General features: G+C 54.1%; 1 protein-coding gene across 1 annotated transcript; it reads left to right on the top strand.

The window, feature by feature from the left end:
- The first annotated feature begins 7,069 nt into the window (after positions 1-7,069).
- Positions 7,070-17,270, top strand: CDC37 (cell division cycle 37, HSP90 cochaperone). The gene is made up of 8 exons (XM_017660360.3): positions 7,070-7,282; positions 12,285-12,566; positions 12,874-12,982; positions 13,102-13,217; positions 13,302-13,424; positions 13,929-14,111; positions 14,205-14,276; positions 15,242-17,270. The coding sequence occupies exons 1-8, from the start codon at positions 7,181-7,183 to the stop codon at positions 15,395-15,397; spliced, it is 1,143 nt and encodes a 380-aa protein (XP_017515849.1). The 5' UTR covers positions 7,070-7,180; the 3' UTR covers positions 15,398-17,270.
- Positions 17,271-20,306: the final 3,036 nt, after the last annotated feature.

Raw genomic sequence — 20,306 nt, 5'->3', positions numbered from 1 at the left:
AGATCAAGACCTGACTTCCAGCGCCCTGCCTCCACCCCACAACCCTCTCCCCACTTAAGTATCCTTCTGCCTCTGGACTGAACGTCTCTTAATCCGGGCAGCAGGAGAATAAAGGAATCAAGGATGTAAATTGAGGCACGGGAGGGCAGGACTCCCCGAGGTGTCTTCGAAGTGAAACCGCTGGTGGTGAACAGCGGCGATCACTAGAGGGCGCCCGTCTCCCCCCACGGTCCAAGCCCCGCCCCCAGTCCGGGCCCCGCACCTCGCACCTCGTCCAGGATCCCGGCCACAGACAGGGCACTGAGACTCCTCTTCATCCCGCCAACCTAGCGCGCCGTGGGGGTCCCGGGGGCCATGTCGACCCTGGCCAGCGCCTCCTGCAGGACCAAGCCGAAGGCATCCGCCATTAGCGCCCTGGGGCTCCCCCTGCCGGCCGAGCCTGAATCCTCTTGCACCCGAGCCGATTGTCTCTCCTGGGGCATGACGTCAGCAAGTGGTTGACGCACTGCCTGTCGGTGACATCGCCCGCTAGTTGCCAGAGCGATAGCTGACGCACGGCGGGGCTCGGGACAGCGCCAATGCCCGGATCGGCCACTGGGAGGCTGGGTCGCTCCAACCCCCACCCGTACACACACAGGGGCTTCCCCGCCCCGGGGATCCCGCGGAGAAGACCGGGAGCTCCCAGCGCCGGCCGCGTACAGCGCGTGGTCCGAGCCGGGGGCCGGAGGAAGCGTCTCCGAGCTGTTGGGCTTTGATGCCTAAACCCGAAATAGCTCCAATGTGCGGGGGCCGGCCTCAGCGAGACGGCGTCTTGGGCACAGATGGGGGACGCGCAGGCAGAGGCGCGCGGAGACAGACAGGGACGCGTGGAAATAGAAACAGACAGGGACACAGACGCAGCTCCCAATGATAAGCGCGCTCTGCTGCCGGCGATCCTTGTCTAAGAGCTTGCAGAAGGCAGAGGCCGGCTCAAATTCACCTTGGCACTAGGAGCTGCAGATAATTGCTGTGTGGCCATGGATTAGTAACTTAAACACTCTGAGCTTCAGTTTCTCCTCTGTAAAATGGGAAGATAATTTCTACAGGGTCCATGTGAGAATGAAATGAGATCAGACCATATTGAGTTCTCACAGAACAGTGGCACTCAGTAAGTGTTCAATAAATGCTACTAGCATCTGAGTCTGTCTGTTAAACCCCAAGTCAGATCAGGTCCCTCCTCTGCTCAGAGCCCTCAGTCACTTACACCTGACTCAGAGGCAAAGTCAAAGTATTCAATAGGAGGCCCACACAGTGTGGCACGATGTGCCCAGTCATCTCCCTGTTTTCACCTTCTCCCACTTTCTCCTTGGCTGACTCTGCTCCATCCGCAATGGCCTCTTGGCTGTTTCTGGACACAGCAGTCAGGCTCCAACCTCAGGGCCTTTTGCACCTGCCGTTCTGTTTGCTTGGAACTCTCTTTATCTCAAATATCAATAGGTCCCTCTTATCATTTGGGTCTGTGCTCATATCTCACCTCTTCAGACGTTTCTCTTGGCATTTCTCTCCACCCAACCCATGTTTAAAGTTGCTAGCCCCTCAGGACTCCTGATACCCTCATCCTGCTCTATTTTTCCACAATGCTTATCACCTTATGGCATACTATGTAATTTACCTATTACATTTATTGTCTGTCTCTTCTCATACTAGGATATCAGCTTGCTTGAGGACAAGAATATTTTATTCAATACTGTGTCCCCAGTGTCTAGAACTGAATCTGGAACATAGTAAGCTCTTAAGTGTTTGTGCAATGTCTGGTTATTATTTTAAGGACTCAATAGCATATTTATAAAGTTCCTAGCAGGTCTACTATGTTGTAGCTACTTTCCCTTTCCTTTGGCTCTTATTTCTTTTCTTGCCTTACTGCACTAGCTAGCATTTCCATTCAATGTCAACTAGTAGAAATGAGTATAAACACCAAACTAGTGCTTAGCACCAGTCAAGTCCACAATAGGTAGTTCTGAATAAATGGTTGAATGTATACAGGTAGCTTAAAGGTCACTTCTTCTTCTCAGCCAGACTGATCCAGTCCATGTTCTAGGTGCCCACTGCTGCTTATTCTGTTCCCATTAAAGCACTTATTATTCTGGGTTGCAATTATCTGTATTCCTCAGTAGACAGAGCTCTGTGTGGGCAAGAAATGGTGCCCATTGATCATGGTCCCCCACACATAGTCTCAGGAACGCTGAATGAATGAATAAGGGAATAAATAAGACAGACACAGGCAGAGAGTGGCACAGATACACATGCTTGGGCAGGCAGAGAAAAAGCCATGTAGTAAGGGCCATGCTCAGGCTCCAGAATTACACTGACAGACCTGCATTCAAATCCTGGCTCTGCCACTTACTGTCTATATGCATTTGGGCAAGTCACCTAGCCTCTCTGAGCCTCAGTTTCCTTATCTGTAAAACGGGGATAACATTCATAACTACCTGAGAGGATTGTCGTGAGGATGAAGTGAAACAATACACATAAGGTTCTTAGTACAGTGCCTGGTTCATAGGAGGTGCTCGTAAAACAGCAGCTGCTATCATACTAATAAGTTATCATGATTGTTCACTCACATGGAGCTAGACAGAAATGGGAGACGGTACTCATTCTTAGAGACTTCACTTTCTCCCATCTTCCCCCTTGCCCCGGGCCTCCTTGCTGTTCCTCACACCCTTCGAGCATATTTGTACCTCAGGACCTTTGAGCTTACTCTTCCCTTCACCAGGAAAACCAGCCTCAGATATCCTGTGCTCCTCCTACCCCACCTTGATCTCCCTGACTTAGCTTTCATTTGGTTTGTTTCCTGTAGACTTAAAACATTCTACAAGATATAAAATTTACCTACTACTTTAATGAGCAATGGCCTGTCCTTTGATTAGGGCATGAGGTCAGGATGTTGGTCTTATTTGTCCCCTGCTAGATCTCTCAGACCTAGGACAATACTGTCATATAGTAGGTGCTCAACAAATCTCTTGAATGAATGAATAAACCCACTTGATTTCTTCACCTTCTTTGGTTCGCTGCTCAAAGGCATCTTCTTCCAGTGGGCTTTTCTGACACGGATGCCTCCCCAGCCCATCACTCTCTGTTTCTCACTCAGTCTTATTTTTCTTATTTATTTATGTCCCCTTATATATCATGTATTGGTTTTTGCTCTCCCCAACCTCTAATCCTGCCATTCCCCTCTTCTGGGAAGCAGGCTGGCTGAGGAGGGGTTCCAGATGGCACAGCAAGCCACTCTCAGCAGCTGGCACCAAGCTCAGGTTAAGAGAGGCCTCTCCCCTCAATCAGATTGTCAGCAAGATCAGCCAGCAGCCCAACCTGGGAGCTCCTGGCCTGAACTGAGAAAATACTGGCTTCACCCAGCTCCCCTCCCTCAGAAGAGTGACCAACAGGAGGGGAAGAAGGGAGGATAAAAGTCCTTGTCTTCACCTTGGCCCTGAGCACTCAGGTCTCAAGAAGGATGGTTACTACCCAAGCTCCATGCCTGGCACTGAAGCAGGGCTCAAAAGACCGTCAGGGGCCCCAGACATGCGTGCATGAGTGTGCATATGTGTTTTTTGCATGAGACTTTGTACACAGTTGTCCATGCGCAACTGGATAGGTGGAACTTTCTGCAAATCTGAGTGTTCCCCGGGCCTCCTTGCTGTTCCTCACACCCTTCGAGCATATTTGTACCTCAGGACCTTTGAGCTTACTCTTCCCTTCACCAGGAAAACCAGCCTCTGTTCTTGCAGAAGTGTGTGTATGTGACAAGGTGTTGCCATATCAGTCTATGTGGGCATGAGATTGGATGTACCAATTTGTGATAATAGTGTGTGTGTGTGTTTGTGTGTGGCAGGGAGGAGGGACTGTGTGCACGTGGCAAGCAGCATTTCATAGTGGTTAGAAATGCGGATTCTGGGTTTAAATCTCTCCTTAGTCACTCACTAGCTATATGGCCTCAGGTACATTATGTAGGCTCTTGGCTTGTGCCAGTATTTGATATTTGTTAGTATAATTACATTTGTCTGGATTTAAGTGTGTGTGTGTATGTTGAAAAGTAATTTGTCTTCTCTGGCAGATCTTCCCAGATAGCCAGCCTAAAGTGGACCCTTCCATTTTCCTCTTTTATCACAAGCCATCTATTTCCATCACAGCCTTAATAATTTGTTATATATTTATTTGTTTGTCTATGTTGTTTCTTTTTCTGTTTTCCCCACTAAATGTCAACTCCTCCATGTTGGTGTGGAGATATGTTCTGTTCACTACTGTGTCTCTAGCACCTGGCATATAGTATTCCTGAATACTTGTTCAATAGAGGAGAGGAGAGCTGTGTCTTTTTGGAATAGGTAGAGAGTTGGGTGCTGGCTAGGTGAGTTTCTGGAGGTCCTTATGATCAAACCTGGCCTCTACTCCCTTCCTTCCCCTGTTGTTCACAATTCCTTCAGCCATCCTCACTTTATGAGAATGATGATACCCCATCAACTCCCAGTATTGCCTTTGACATCTTTCCCCTTTTCTGGGTCTTAAGGACTCACTTGCCTCACCTGTAAAATGGGAAGAGGATGGGCTGCTTCTTGATAAGTCTCCTTACTGATCTAAAGTGCTATGAAAAGAGTTTTAACCTAATCCCTTCTTTAATTTATTCAACATTTATACATCTACTACTGTGTGCCAGGCGCTGTTCTAGACCTGGCCCTGCCCTTACGGAGCTAAAGCAAACAGGGAAGGTAAATGTGAACCAGAAATGCCTATCTCAAAGCACCTTCCCAGAGAGTCACTCCGTATGCCTGATGGAATTTTAGTCTTTACATCTGAAATCACCTCAGGTGGTTCTGTTTATATACTGATCTTGCTCCCTCACCAGCCATGAGGGGCACCAGAGCAGGTGCCCAGCTGTTTTTGGTTGCTGCAGCCCCACTGCCTGGTTACAGCCCATTGGAACATAGCAGGCACTTCAGAAACAGGAGGGAAATGACCTAAGAAATAAACGATGGAGGACAGGCAGGCTCACATGCACGACCTCACGGAATTCTCCCTTGAGGATTGGGTGTCATCACCCACTTTGCAGATGAGGAAATTGAGGCTCAGGAAGACAAAGCTGTTCTCTGGGTCCCACCGCAGCTAAGTTGTGTGTGGCTGTGGCATGCAGCAGAAGCAGCTTTGATGGCCCAGAGAAGCATTCCCAGCCCCCACCCCACCCCACTTCACAGGTACAAGTGACACAGCGGGGGATGCGCTGAAGGGGATGGAGTAAGAGACTGAGGGACAGTGTAAAGCAACTCAGCGATCTCTGTTTCAGTCCCCCAGGGCCAGAGATGCTGTGCTGGCACGCGGTTAAGAAATGCTTGGAGCTGATGCGGGAGCTACCGGCGCCCTATCCCCAGTTTAGGGAGGTGGGGCCCAAGGGACTCCATTTCCTTAAGGCTGGGCAGCTCCGATCTCCGAAGCCAGGAAGAGACCCCCTTGCCTTCCCGGGAATCCCTGGCGTTCGGGATCGTCCCCACGTACACCCAGCTTGGAGGCCTGCCGGAAGCCCTGGCTTTCTTGGGGTGCTGGGGAAGCCCCGATCGTCCTAGCCCCCTCCCTCCGGGATGCTGGGTCCCCTGCCCCACCAGAGCCCAAAGCTTACCTTGCAGAGGGGCTGGGGAGTGGAGGCCCCGCCCTCTCTGGCCTCGGGGTCAGGAGGGGACAGGGGGTGTCCGGACCCTTTGTTTGCTTGTGTATGTGTGGGTGCGCGATTGTTAGACCCGCTGGGATGTGGGTCCGTGCGCGCGCGTGCCCGGGCCGTGAAGGCCGCTGAGATACTGGACTGCCCAGGCTGGAGGAGGAGGGAGAGGAGATGGGGACTCCGCCGCCCCCGCCTGCCCACTCGCCTGAATGGAGTTCGAGGAGGAGGGGCTGCAGCGGGCGGGCGCTTTTGTGTGGATTGCACCTCCCTCTCCCCGGGCCAGGGAATACCCCCATCTAGAGCCCTTTACTCCAGTCCCTCCAGCCCCCTCCCTCTAAACACCCACTGTGGGGGAATCTGAGGAGAGGCGCCGCTCCGTGCTGGAGCTGGAGATCATCCCATCCCACCCGCCCCCCACAGAACACCCTTTAATCCGAGATAATCTTGACCCTAGACTGCAACACGGACTTTTATCTTGGTATCAAAGCGTGGATTGGGATGTTCCAAAGTGTGCGGTTGGGTTTGCCCAAGCTCAGAGTAACGGAGGCCTCAGAAGCACGGCCAAGGAAGGGGACCCCAGGGGAAAGGTGAGGGGCTACGAGCGGTCATAGAGAACCGCCAAAGGGAAAGCCCCCAACCGTTATTTCCGCATCTCCCCCGCCCCCAGAGCGCGGGGCCAGGAGCACTGGCCGCTGGCTAGACATTAGCGACATCCAGCGGCTGCACAGGGAGGCGTCGCGGACAGAAACCTTTCACTCATTAGAGGGGCCCAGGTGATTCCAGAGGGGGAGTGAGCGCAAATCCCCGCTCAGGAGTAGCTGAAAGTGGGAACACCATGGGGAGGCAGTGGTCCGAGCCGGGAAAACACCAGCCCCCAAGGCAGGGCCACATAGTCCCTACCTCCGACCTCCGAACAGCAGGGCCACATTCGTTCTCCACTTAGAGCTTCCCAGGGCAGGGCCCTGGACCCCTAGGATTGGGAAGGTCCCCTCAGAGCAGGCACCCCTTCCCAGGGTAGGGTTAGTTCCGCCTTCACGCGGGGCAGGGGGCGAGGTCTTCTTGCCGAGGCCCCGCCCCTGCAGTGGCTTCGGGCTTACGTCTCTGCAGCGTGGCTAGGGAGACAAATCTTCTGTCTCGCCATCTGCCCGCCCTCCGTGGCCGCCGTAAACGCCCACTGGAGGGCAGCGTGAGATGGACGCTCGAGGCTCGAGGACCAGCCCATTTGCCCTCAGGAAGTGCCTAGCGGAGACTCCACGCCCGATGAGGCGAGGTCTTGGCGGGAGCGCCCAGGGGCCAGAACACGTGCGCAGGGCCCTTTAAGACGAGCTCGGTCACCAGTGCCGCCGCTGCGGTTACTAAGGTTATGACGTCAGGGTAGGAGGGGCGGAGCGTCCGGGCGGAAGCGGAAGGGGCGGGCCCGGGGCCCCACGGCCGAGTCTGCACGTCTGCGGCCGCCGACACTGTCTTTAGAGCCCCAGTGAGCTGGGCCTCCGAGGCAAGATGGTGGACTACAGCGTGTGGGACCACATCGAGGTATCTGACGATGAGGACGAGACGCACCCCAACATCGACACCGCCAGCCTCTTCCGCTGGCGGCACCAGGTAGAGCGCGCGCGCCCAGCCCCTTCCCCCGCCCGGGACTCCGCTCCAAAGTTCTGACCCCTACCCCTGCCAGGGACCCCTCCATTGACACCTAGGATCCCCTTCCCACAGTCTGGACTTAAGCATCGCCCGGACTTCCTTGATTGAACTCCGGGCCCCCGAACTGCCGGGACTCTGGGGCCCTGCCCGCGATCCCGGGTCCCCGATTCCAGTTTCTACAGGAACTTCCCAGTTGACCCCCAGGGCACCTTCCTCAGAGTCTAGACTCCCAAGATAAGCCTTGAGGGTGCCCCCATCCCATCTGGTATCTTCCGTTTACTCCTAGAAGTCTGCCTGAGAGTCTCGACTCTGATCCTACTCGGGTATCCACTTCTGATTTTGGATGTGCACATCGGCCCCTTCCCAATCCCTAGAAACCCCAATACTTTGAATCTATCCTAGGATCCGCCTCCCTGCGGCTTGAGGGGGATTCCCATTAAGATCCAGAGATCCCACTCCTTCTCCAAACAGCAAGGAACTCTAATCTGTGAGATATCTTGTTCCTGGCCTGGGATTTCAACCCACACCCAGTGTCTCTTCACTAGAACATACACCAGGGCTCTCAGTCCCAACTAGAACTGGAGTTTGGGAACCCAGTTCCCCTGCAGACTGAATGACCAGCTCCACCACCCAGATGGAGCCTCTGATTCCAGCCATTCTCCATTAGCTTTACCTACTGTAGAACCCATTTTCCATTACACCAGGAAACCCTACCCCTGTGGCTTCCGGCCTAGCCACAGCCACTGCTCCTACTTGGTGTTGCAGACCCAGGCACCGCCCACCCCCTAAGATGGGCTTCCCGTAGGAAACTGCCAGCGTTGGAATGTCTCATCAGAGGCCAAGTTCAGAACCCAAGCCCCTCTGGCGTCAAGCCCTCCTCCTGACCCCAGCTTGGTCTGCTGCTCTCAAACACCCAGGTTGGCCCTGTTCTCGCCAGGGACCCTCCTGGTCTGATTCCAAATTCACTGCTCCTTCCTTGATTTGTCCACAAATCCAGACCCCAGATTCTCTAGTCTGGGTGTCCTTCCACCCTTATCCCTTTCTAGCAGTGCTCACAGGCCAACAGGGTGGCTCCCCTAAGATCTAATGTTCTAACTTCTTGCTCCCACAAATCAGAGCTCCTACACCCACATACCGTGCCTGTTCTACTCAAACTGAGGGTGTACACCTCTCAGAACCTCTTTGTTAGGAATTCCTCACCCCACCCTCCCATATGGCAACTCCCAGTCACTTATCTAGAACCTCCTAGAAGGACCCTTCTCTATCCTGCCAAGAACTACATCTGGTCCCCAGTCTCATCCCCAACCCATTTCTTAAAGCAGCAGTGTCTTGGGTAGCATACCTACCAGGCAAACTGGAGTGTAAGAAGAAAGTTCTAGCACTTCTATATCTTGCCATGTGTACCATTTTATTATGAAGTATTTAAGGCTTCTGCAAAGCCCTAAGGACTATGCTTGGGAACACCTATTACTGTCACATAAAGGATTTGGTGTACACTGCTGTGGGGGAATGGTTTGGTTCTGCTAGGTGGGAGACCCATGGCCCCCTCTCCTGAAGCATCCTCCCACCACGCCTTCCTCCCTCCTGACACAGAACCTTTTCTTGTCCTGCTGCTCAGGGCCCAAGGCTGAGGACCGGTTGGGGGGCCTTAGCATCTCCAGCAGGTGACAGGCAAGCTTGGGTTCTCACCTCAGTGCTCACACTTCTTTACTCTGGGTTGCGGGGGAGACCTATCCCTTCACTGACCACTGTAGGAACAAAATGAGATTAGGTTTGAAAGGGACTTGGCTTGGGGCCTATATGGAATAAGCATATGGGTGAGTGGGTAGTAAAAAGGTAGCCTGGTGTGCTTCTGAGCACAGGCCTGCCCACCCAAGTTCAAATCCTGGCTCCCGAATCACTGACTTGCCTCACAGCCTCTAGGGAGTTGTTTGACTGCTCTGTGCCTCAGTTTCCCAAGCTGGGAACATTAATAGTGTTCACCCCACAGGGTGGTTGTAGGGGTTACCTTATTTATTTAATGTGTATAATGTCCGTGGGACAGTACCTGGCATGTTATAATAAGCTCTCTATAAACTTCAGCCAAGGTTGTCATCATTGTTATTTAGGTAATTTGTGCTCATGGTAAAAAAAAAAAAAAAAAAAAATTCCAGAGGTTGCAGAATGGGACAAGTGAGACTTCCCAGCCCCAGCTCCCCCAATTCCCTTGTCCAGAGACAGCCGCCATTACTGGTTTCATCCATGAGCCTTGGTTTCCCTAACTGTAAGGCAGGAAGGCAGTAACACACGTGGGCCCTTCTTGCAGCCGTGGCCTCTGCCCTGCCAGCCTGCTACATCCCCTCCCGGAGACGTAAAGCCCAGGCCAGGCACGCTGCTGCCCCCGTCAGTTCCAGGAGGCCTTTATTTAGCTTCGGCCTCCCTGGCGGCTGCTCAGAGGACACTGAGGAGAGCTTGGTGGCTGCTCAGTGGAAACCAGCAGGGTGGTAGGTTCCTGATGCCAGCCCCCAAGAGCCCCTCGCAGGACAGCAAGAAGGCTCCACGGTGACACAGGCCCATCATGGAGAAAGGGAGGCAGCAGAGGCCAGGACTGCCTTCTCTTTCCTCTCCATGAGCCTTATCCACTTGGGGAAAAATGAGGCTCAAGATGAGCCCCGTCAGGCCCGTGGGGCCCTGGGAACAGCCCAGGTCTCCTGAGTCTCGCCTGCCATGTGTCCGGCCTTGTGCTGGAACCTGGGGCTAGGGCCTCGGATAAGTTAGTAGACCCTTGTGGCATGGCCACGACAGTGGTGATCGCAGTGGGACCCATTTTCCAAGTACTGTGTTGCAACCAGTTTCCGTGGAGTGACTCACTTAGTCCTCACAGCCTATCAAGCTGGTTTTCGCAGAGGGGAACACCAAGACAGGGAGAAGTTTTAACAGCCTGGTCAGGGTCGCATCACCGGTGGTGTGCAGTGGCAGTGCAGTGACCCCCCACTCCCCGTTACCAGGCATTTCCTCCAGGCTGGAAAGTGAGGGAAGCACTTGAGGCGTGTTTCATTGCCTGAGCCCCAGAAAGATCCACAGGGAGAGATTGTCCCCTCGGACAGACTATAATGACAGCTGGCCTGGCAGTAGCTCTGGACTGTCCCTTGAAATGATAACCTCCTTTGCTTCTCTGCAGCTCTGTGCAGTGGGTGAGGTAGCCACTGTTGTCTGCATTTGAGAGATGAGGAAACAGGTTCAGAGGGGTTAGGGAATCAGCCCAGGGACACCCAGCCATTATTCAGTGACCGTGGGACACAACCCCAGGTCTTGGGACCCCAGGGCCATCCTCCAGCATTTCATCATGTCATCTGATGATCATGAGGGGCCTTTGGGGTTCAGTGACGTGGGGTGGGGTCACCTGGGGAGGGCTGTGTGGAAACTGAGACCTAGGGCAGAGCAAGTAGAGAAAGAGAGAATGAGTTCTAGGTAAAAGGGCAGCATGTGCAGGGCCGAGAGGCAGGAGAGCTGATGCATTCGGGGGGCTGCAAGGGCCAGCATCCCCTGCGACCCAGCACCCCACAAGGCCTTGGGGTCATCTTGGCAGCTTGGGGCAAGGGCCAGGGGCCGCATCTGATCACAGGCACTCCAGGTTGGGGCGGGAGAGAGACCACAGTCAGATGTGTGTGTGTTTCAAGGCTTCTGCGGCAGCTTCTGAGCCTGGGTTGGGGACAGCGATTGAAAGCAGTGTCACCTTTCAGGGTTCAGTCAGTGGCTCAGTATTGAACAGGTACTGCTGGAGTTCAGGGGAGATGATGACAGAGCCCAGCCAGTGAGGGAGGCAGACAGGGCAGCAAGAACGGAGGAGGGAGGAAACGGGTGCCATCACTCGGCTTGGGCCACAGCAGAAGGGGAGGTCTGAGGAGTGACCTCCAGGGACAGGTGGCAGATAAACACTGACCTGGGGCACAGGGGGGCGTGCCGGCCTCCAGACAGAACTGGGTCCAGGGCCAACACCCAAGGTGGAACAAATTGGAGGGCCATTTTCAAATGAAAACTGTCAGAACTTTGTGGTGGAGCAGCGGGGTGGGGCGGGGCCAGTGAGCAAGCATGAGGTGGGGGGCTTCCCTGAGGGGGAACACTCCAGAAGCCTGGGTTTTGGGGGCTAACATAGTTCAGTTTGGGATGCAGAGGTGGAGATGCCTGCATGACACCCAGGCAGAGGTGTCCACGGGGCACCCAAGTGTGGCTGAGGGCCACTCCAGGAAGGAGGGGGAGCTCAGACCACAGTGGGGTGAGGCCCCCATCCAAGGTCTCCGTCTCCTTATTTTATTCACCCAACGAGCATTTTCTAAGCTCCTGCTGGGTGCCAGTGTGTAGAGACAGGGCAGTAAACCTCTGTGGAGCCAGTGTCCTTTGAAGGGGACAATGCCCAAAACATAATTCAGCAATGGTCACTGGAGGTTAGCAGGTAACAAGTGCTGAGGAAGAAGATAAAGCAGGGCACAAGCCAGGGGAGCTCGCGGTCTTCAGTGGGCTGGTCGGGGAAGCCCTGAACTGTAAGGCAACATTTTGCAACCAAAAGGGTAAGGAGTCAGGTGGGGAACTTGGGAGAGAACAGAAAGAACAACCAGTGCAAAGGCCCTGAGGTTTGAAGTCGGTTGGAGAAAAGTGTGACTGGAGGAAGAGGGTTCAAGTGGGCGGAAGTGAGGGCAGGGAGGTGGCCGACAGAGCGTGCAGGACCTTGTGGCCATGGAAATGACTTGGGCTTTCGCTCTGAGTGAGGTGGGAGCCATAGGGGGTTCTTAGCAGAGGAGGGACTCTGACCAAGTGTGCACAGGTACAGGGAGGGTGAGGGTGACAGCTGGGGCATCCAGGACGTGGACACTGGTGCAGATGTTCCTGGGGCCATCCCAGGTGCAGCCAGCGGGAGCCCCAGGCCAGGGTAGCGCCTTGAGAGGGGCAGGCCTTTCCCCAGAGTGAAGGGCCTGCCCACCTGCAGGCCCGGGTGGAGCGCATGGAGCAATTCCAGAAGGAAAAGGAGGAGCTGGACAGGGGCTGCCGCGAGTGCAGGCGCAAGGTGGCTGAGTGCCAGCGGAAGCTGAGGGCGCTGGAGGCGGCTGAGGGTGACGGCAGCAAGGCGGAGCTGGAGCGGCTGCAGGCCGAGGCCCAGCAGCTACGCAGGGAGGAGCGGAGCTGGGAGCAGAAACTGGAGGAGGTGCGCAGGAAGGAGAAGAACATGCCCTGGAATGTGGACACGCTCAGCAGAGACGGCTTCAGCAAGGTGTGCGGGCGCCGGGTGGGCTCAGTGGCTGGCGGCAGGTGGGAAGCAGGGGGAGGGCCAGGCTGGGGGCACAAGCTTGGGGAGCAGGTGTGCGGGTGGGGTGGATGAAGCGCCCCCTCTGATCTGCCCGAAGGCCATAGTCCGAGGCCACACCTGCCACGCTCACGCTCCTGCCACACTGATGTTCATGGCACCGTCACCGCCTGCACCGTGGATGGGATGGGCACTGCGGCCGCGGCCCACCCGGCCAGGCGCGAGGCTCTCCTCGGCCTCGCCCCAGCCCACTCCTCCTCTCACCCCACCACAGAGCATGGTCAATACGAAGCCTGAGCAGGCGGAGGAGGAACCAGAGGAGGTGAGGGAGCAGAAACACAAGACCTTCGTAGACAAGCACGAGAGACAGATCAAGCACTTTGGTGAGTTGGGGAGGGCCTTGGGGGTGTCTGCTGGGGGGAATGGGGACGCGCATGGGGCAGGAGTCGGCCCCCTGCCTCCAGGGCCCTCCTTCCAGTACCTCACCGACCCCTTCTCACAGGCATGCTCCGTCGCTGGGACGACAGCCAGAAGTACCTGTCAGACAATGTCCACCTGGTGTGCGAGGAGACAGCCAACTACCTGGTCATCTGGTGCATCGACCTGGAGGTGGAGGAGGTGAGCAGGGCCCACTCCAGGCAGCAGAAGGGCTGCGACCTGAGGCTGCCACGTGGTGACGCCATACCTGTGCTCCCTTGGCAGAAACGCGCGCTCATGGAGCAGGTGGCCCACCAGACCATCGTCATGCAGTTCATCCTGGAGCTGGCCAAGAGCCTCAAGGTGGACCCCCGCGCCTGTTTCCGGCAGTTCTTCACTAAGATCAAGGTGGGCGCCTGGAGCAGCTGGGGGTGGGTGTGGCCGGGGGCATGTGGGCAGAAGTCTAGTCAGACTGAAGCCCCGCGGTCGCACCTCATCCATTAGTCGCTGGCAGGGCTGTGGAGTGGCTGGCTCCTGGACACATTTGAAAGTGGGTAGCTGACAGGATGTGCTTAAAACCCTGAGGCAGGGTGAGGGACAGAGTCAAGGACATCTTGGGAACCCCTTATCTGAGCACCCAGAAGAGGAACAGAGCTACCCGTGCTGCGGTGCGGGCAGCTGGGGGCAGCGCAGTCCCAGAGCCTGATCCAGAGCTCGGACATGGCACTGTCGAGTTTGAGGTCCCGCAAAACTCCCTGAGGAGGATGTGGAGGAGGTGGTGGCACGGGTCAGCGCTTCAGGGGGACATGCAGGCAGGTGGCCGTTAGCATAGAGGAGGTAAAAGCAGGCTTAGAGGTGGAGGGGGCCCGAGCCCCAGGGTCCACCTGTGAACGCCAACCCCCGACCCCACAGACAGCTGACCACCAGTACATGGAGGGCTTCAACGATGAGCTGGAGGCCTTCAAGGAGCGTGTGCGGGGCCGGGCCAAGCTGCGTATTGAGAAGGCTGTGAAGGAATACGAGGAGGAGGAGCGCCAGAAGCGGCTTGGCCCTGGCGGCCTGGACCCCGTCGAGGTCTACGAGTCCCTCCCTGAGGTGGGCTCCCCAACCCTGGCGGGCAGGCGGCAGGTGGGCCCCTCCAGGGTCCCCGGGGTCCAGGCCCTGACTACAGTGCATCTGCTCCCACAGAAACTCCAGAAGTGCTTTGACGTAAAGGACGTGCAGATGCTCCAAGAAACCATCAGCAAGATGGACCCCACCGTGAGTAACCGGGCCCCGGGCACACCTGCCAGCCGCACTGAGCGCCCGGGCAAGCAATGGGCCCCCACCCCTCCAGCCCACTGGCGCAGGACGCAACCAGGCTATCATGCCACATGCACAAATTTATTGAGCACCCACTGTGTGTCTGGCATTCAGTAGTGAACTGGAAGCTTTCATTGACAGGTCACCCCTGCCATTGGGTGTCACTGTCTCTGGGCCATTTATGCAGACAGCCAGCACCCTGGGCTGGCTGCTTTGCCCAAGAGGGTGGCTCCTCCCCAGCCTCAGTTTACCCATCAAACCACAATATTAACTAGGAAGAGCCTGGGGGTGGGAGTTGACCACATGATAGGTGTGGGTAAACATCAGTTGCTATTGCTAGAAGCAGTAACAGTGCTGGTAGGTGGGGACTTTGAGCCTTGATAGACCTTGGTTTGACCCCATTCCTGGCCCAGTGGTTGGCCGCACTGGTTCCTTCACCTGTAAAATGGGTCAAGTCACAGGACCTGTCCCTAGGCTTTTCGAAGCTTCCATAGGAATGAGCATCTAGACCAAGGGTCTTCAAACTACAGCTTGCAGGCTCTCTGCCTGTCTTTACAAATAAAGTTTTATTGACACACAGCAGCCATACTCATTTATATTTCCATTTTGTCTGACTGATTGTGTGCTCCAAGCACACAGTCAAGGATTGTGGGTTGAGTGATTACAGCAGAGACCCTGTGGCCCACAAGCTAAAAACACCTGCTCTCTGGCCCTTTGCCAGATAAAGTTTGCAGACCCTTCCTCTCAGCATGCACCATTTAAGCTCCAGTTAAGTAAAACTCAAAGTCCTGTCTCGTCTGCACCAGCCACATTCACAGGCCACTGGCTCAGAAATAGCAGCCAGCAAGCTTGAGGACGAGCAGGGCACAGGCGGGCCGCCAGCAGGGGGCAGCGCAGCCTCACCCGCCGCCTTCTCCCTGCAGGACGCGAAGTACCACATGCAGCGCTGCATCGACTCGGGCCTCTGGGTCCCCAACTCCAAGTCCAGCGAGGCCAAGGAGGGGGAGGAGGCGGGCCCTGGGGACCCCTTGTTGGGAGCCAGCCCCAAGCCGGGAGACAAGAAGGGTATCAGCGGATGATCTGCCCAAGCCGCCTGCCTGCCTACAGGCCCCTGTGCACCCCTTTTCAGAAAACAAAAATAGATGCCACTTCCCCAGCTCCTGGTTTCCTCCACTTTTGCTGCTCCCGCCCAACCTGAGATAGGGGTCAGGGGGCCTGTCCCCCTCCACTGCCCTCACCCCCCCAGCACTCATCCGAGTCTCTGCTTTGAGTCAAGGGGCTTCACTGCCTGCGGCCCCCTCGTCAGCATTATGCCAAAAGCCCCAAGGGTCCGGGGAGGGTAGAGGTTGCCAGGCTAGTCCACAGGGTGTGGGTGGGGGGTCCCCAGCTGAGGGGCCTGCCCTGGTCGCTGGTGCTCTGTCTTCACTGTCGGTCTGCTGTGGAGCCTTGAATATGGTAAATAACAATCATCTTCCAATAAAGGATTTCAGATGCTCAGCAGGGTGTCACGAGGGCTGTTGGCACAGCTCTTCTCTTTGGGCTGGGAGGGAAGCTCCGGGACTGTTGGCAGCCTGGCCTGTGACACCCCAGCTTTGCCCTCAGCTACCTAGGCAGCTTCCTCTGTACTCCAGGCTCTTGTATATGCTGTTCCACCTGAGGGTCCCTACCACCGTCCATTCAGGAGCTTCATTGCCCACCAGGTCTCCCTTCCCACATGGCCAGCTCTGCCTCCCGAGCAGATCCTGAGCCTGAGCCCCTGCGCTGCACACCTGCCCCAGCCTCCTGGTGCTCTCCCTCTTCCGTACTGGGTGGACCCCAACAGGGGCCAGAACGTGGGGTCCAGGTATATCCCTTCTTCAGCTGAAGCCACAAGTTCTTGAAGCTCACCAGGCCCTGCTCCCTATACCCAGTCACCTCCCTGCCCCCGTCTTGGGTTCCCCCCACATCCCCATTCTTCCTTACCCATCCTTGAGCACTTTATCAGTGTGACCTTGGGCAACTTAGCCTCAGTGCCCCCCTCGGTATGATGAGAGTATTGTCAGTGCCTTCCTCCCCACAGGAACCATGAGACGCCACAGGCAGGCTCGGTGCCTGGCCCTCAGATGCTCTAAATGCAGGCCTTGGCGTGTGTCTGTTCCTTTGCCTGAACACCTTTCCCTGCAGCCTGCTAGGAGGGCTCCTCTAAAAAGCAGTGAAATATTTGGGCCACAGAAAGGGCTTCAAAAATAGTACAATGAACAAGGACACATCAGCTTAAGATGGAAGAATCCACAAACCAGTGAGGCCCTCTGCCTTCCCCTCCCAGGAGACACCCCTGGCGGCTGCTTGTCACCTGGACCGGAGCTCGGTGTTCCTCCTGGAGGCCTTCAACCCACCTGAGGCGGCCCTGATGCCCAGCCAAGCAGCTTGCCTTGTGTCCAGCCTCGCCGACCTGTGTATTGTCTCCCTTACGCTGTGAGCACCACCAGGGCACAGAGCACATCTTCCCCGGTCCTGAGGTATTCGCAGCACCCCGAAGGGGTCCTGTCACAGAGTGGGCCCTCAGTAAATGTTTGCCAAAGCAGAGGGCCCCAGAATGCCGTTGTGCCCAAGATGGTCGCCACCAGGGGGTAATAGTGAGCTGCAGACCCTGGTGACATCCGTTAAATTTAGTAGCATTCATGTGGACAAGGAAGGCAGGCGGGGGGGCCTTGGAGGGCTTGAGGAGAGCCAGGCATCCTAATGCCCTGGATAAACCATCCATCCAGGATTGTCACTTAGTTCTTTACTGTGAAGACTGGTCAAAGATGGAACTCGAATTACTGATTTTTCCTTTCGCCTCAGGCTCCGATAGAACGCAGCACTGTTAATGATTCTTAAAATTTTGGTATTTTGTTCATCATGCGTTTTTTTTTTCTACGTTAATTGTGCTTTTTGAAAATATCACATTAAAGTTTTATCTTGGTTACTGAGTTTCCCGGCACCCTCTTTGCTTTCATCCCTCACCGGCCGCACCGCCCCAGCTCTGGCCCTGGAAGGACACAGCATTTAAAACGTCAAGTGATACTAAGAGATCACGGTGAGGCAGCAGCGTCTCTACTCCCTCCTCTTGTGTGGTTCCCTGCCTCCAACCACAGGAATCCACTGTCTATGCTTTCTTGTGACTCCTTACAGGCTTTTGGTAAAATCAAATATATTCCTCCCCTTCATTATCCCTGCCCCTCCATTTCACATAGAACATAGCACATCCTACAATCTGAAATGCACCTTGCTTTTTTCACTGAACAATGTGGCCTGCAGACTTTATCATGATACTGACACTTCTGTTGCCAGGCAGTCCGACCTGGGAAGATCTCCCTGCGCGCTTGGTGAGACCTCAGCCCAGGAGAGGGTCCTCGACTCTGATGGAGAAAGAATTCATGAACAGGTTAGATAAGTGTAGGGAACAGACGAATCCATTAGGGTGAGTGTAGTAGTAAAGGGCAGCAGCTGTAGAGGGCAAGGAAGAGATGGAAAGGGGAAGTTAACTGCAAATCCCTTGCCAACTCCAGCAGCCAGGGTCACCTGTCATTCAGTGTTAGCTTGAATCTGCACCATGTGGGAACTAAGCCCCTACCACCCCAAGACTGGGGGAGGCCACAGAGCACTGGATGGAGTGAGATCATATTCTGGGAACTTCCCAAAGATTTTCCAGCAGGCTACAAAAGAGCATGATCACACAGCTGCAGTCCTGTGCAGGTCGCCCAGGCAGTGGGAACTTGCAAGCCCAAATCAGGGATCTCAGTAGCCCTTCCCTACTTTCCTAGAATAGAACAGAGACAGATTGAAGATTTGTGCTTAAATCTAGAAAACAGAATGAAATAGCAAAGTAACAAAGACACCACTGGAAGAGCACAGAGACAAATGCAGTAAGTTGAGCAGCGAGAAGGCTTTAAAGGCAAAAAGTACACACTCAAAAGGGGAGCAAGGGGCAACCTCAGAGAGCATGTGCGCCTTAAGGGCTTAGGATTCTGTCTTTTAAGGCTTTCAAGAAGGGAAAGGTTGGAGTGGTACGTAGACATGTGGTCTCATGATGTCTGTCTCTGGTGAGAGACATGTCACCATCCATAGTCCTCTAGATATTCTGTAAGATAAACTTCATACAAGGAATTTCGTGATACCTGTTCTTCTCAAGATAGTGGTTACCCTTAAGCAGTGGGGACATATCATTTAGAACTGCTTGTTCTGCCTTAAGATAGGCTTGGTTATTGGGTGATTACCATAAAATATGTTAGGAATCTCACCTCTTAACTCCCTGGTTTTTAAAATGGAATCTTAAGATGAAGTCCCTTCTGTTCTGACTAAACTATTTATACATATCGACATTTTTCATCACAGGCAGGAAAAATTAATCATGATGCTTGTCCCATGTCCCTGCCCTACCTTGCTTCCTCTTTCTTTCTATCCTGCTAGAAAGTTCTAGTACGTGTATATTCAATGTTCACTTCACCTGCCCTCTTGACTAACAGTTGGGCTCTTTCCAGTCTCTACTTTTGCAAACAGTGCTTCCAGAAATACCCTTGTGCACCACTTCCCATGAGTACAGACGCCCTGCCTGTAGGAAACATTCCCACAAGTAGGTTGGCTGGGTCTTAGTAGGAAACAGAATTGCACTCAAAAAGTTGTAACTGAACAGCCATCATGAATTCAGTCACTGATGCCAGTGATGCGAGCTCAGGTTGGAGAACCAAACAAATGTATCCATTTCTTCAGGCTGCTGTAACAAACAGCCACAGACTTAGCAGGTTCAGCACAAATATATTATCTTACGGTTCTACAGGTCAGAATGCCTAAAATCAAGGCATGGATTGGTAGGACCTCCATTCTGGAGGTTCTGGGTAGGATCCATTTCTCCATTTCCTTGCCTCTTCTGGGTTCTAGAAGCTGTCTGCATTTGTCGGCTCATGGCCCCCCTTCTCCAGGCTTCAAAGATGGCAAAGATACAGCAGCATGAAGCTCCTAACACATCCAGAGGCAGAACTTGCTGAAATCTGGAGCCTTAGCAGAACTTGCTGAAATCTGGAGCCTTAGCAGAACTTGCTGAAATCTGGAGCTGCAAACAAGGAGCTCCTCCTCCCTACGGGATATGTGGCTCCAGAGAAACGCAGCCACTGCCTGAACTATGGCCAGGCGCGGAGGGAGTAGCGCCTGTCCTTGTTGGTCTCCCACCGCCAGCCCCTGCCAGGCTTCCGCACTGGCAGAACCCACCAGAAGCCAGGGATGTGGAAGCTGAGTGACACAATTTGTTTATTCTGTGGCCACAGGAAGAAGCCCTCAATACACAGCTGCTCATAAGCAACAAGTCCCCTGCTGGGTGCTGGGCACAGATCCTAGAACAAGTTACTCCATCACCGATCCCCTTTCCCTGCTTACCTTCTCTCCCTGCGTGCCACGAAACCCACTTATTAGTATTTATCTGGTTTATATCAGCTCCTTGAAGTCAGGGATTCCTGTGTTTTGTTCATGGCTAAATCCCCAGATCCTACAACACAAGGTGTCCATAAGCGTTTTTTTTTTTAATTGCAGTAAAATGTATGTACCGTAAAATCTACCACTTGAGACATTTTCAGGTGTATGATTCAGTGGCATTAAGTACAAGAAACTCGGTTCCAATTAAACGTAACTCCCCACTCATAGAATATCTGTAATTTTGTGACTTACAATGCTTATTATATTTCACACAATGTTTTCAAGGTTCATCCACTGTGTAGCATGTATCAGAAATTCATTCCTTTCTAAGGCTGAATAATATTCCTCTGTAGGACACAATTTTGTTTATCCATCCATCTGTCAGTGTACACGTGGGTTGCTTCCCCTGCTTGGCTGCTGTGAATTATGCTGCTATGAACATAGATGTACAGACATCTCTTTGAGTCCTGCTTTCTTTTTTTAATTAAAGTATCATTAATATACAATGTATATTTGAAACAATCTTGCATTTGTTTCAAACATACATCACAGTGGTTCATC

This window comes from Manis javanica, chromosome 13 (assembly GCF_040802235.1).
Source record: "Manis javanica isolate MJ-LG chromosome 13, MJ_LKY, whole genome shotgun sequence".
Classification (NCBI taxonomy): Eukaryota; Metazoa; Chordata; class Mammalia; order Pholidota; family Manidae; genus Manis; species Manis javanica.
Note: the sequence above shows the minus strand (reverse complement) of the source record. Positions and strands in the feature narration are given on the sequence as shown.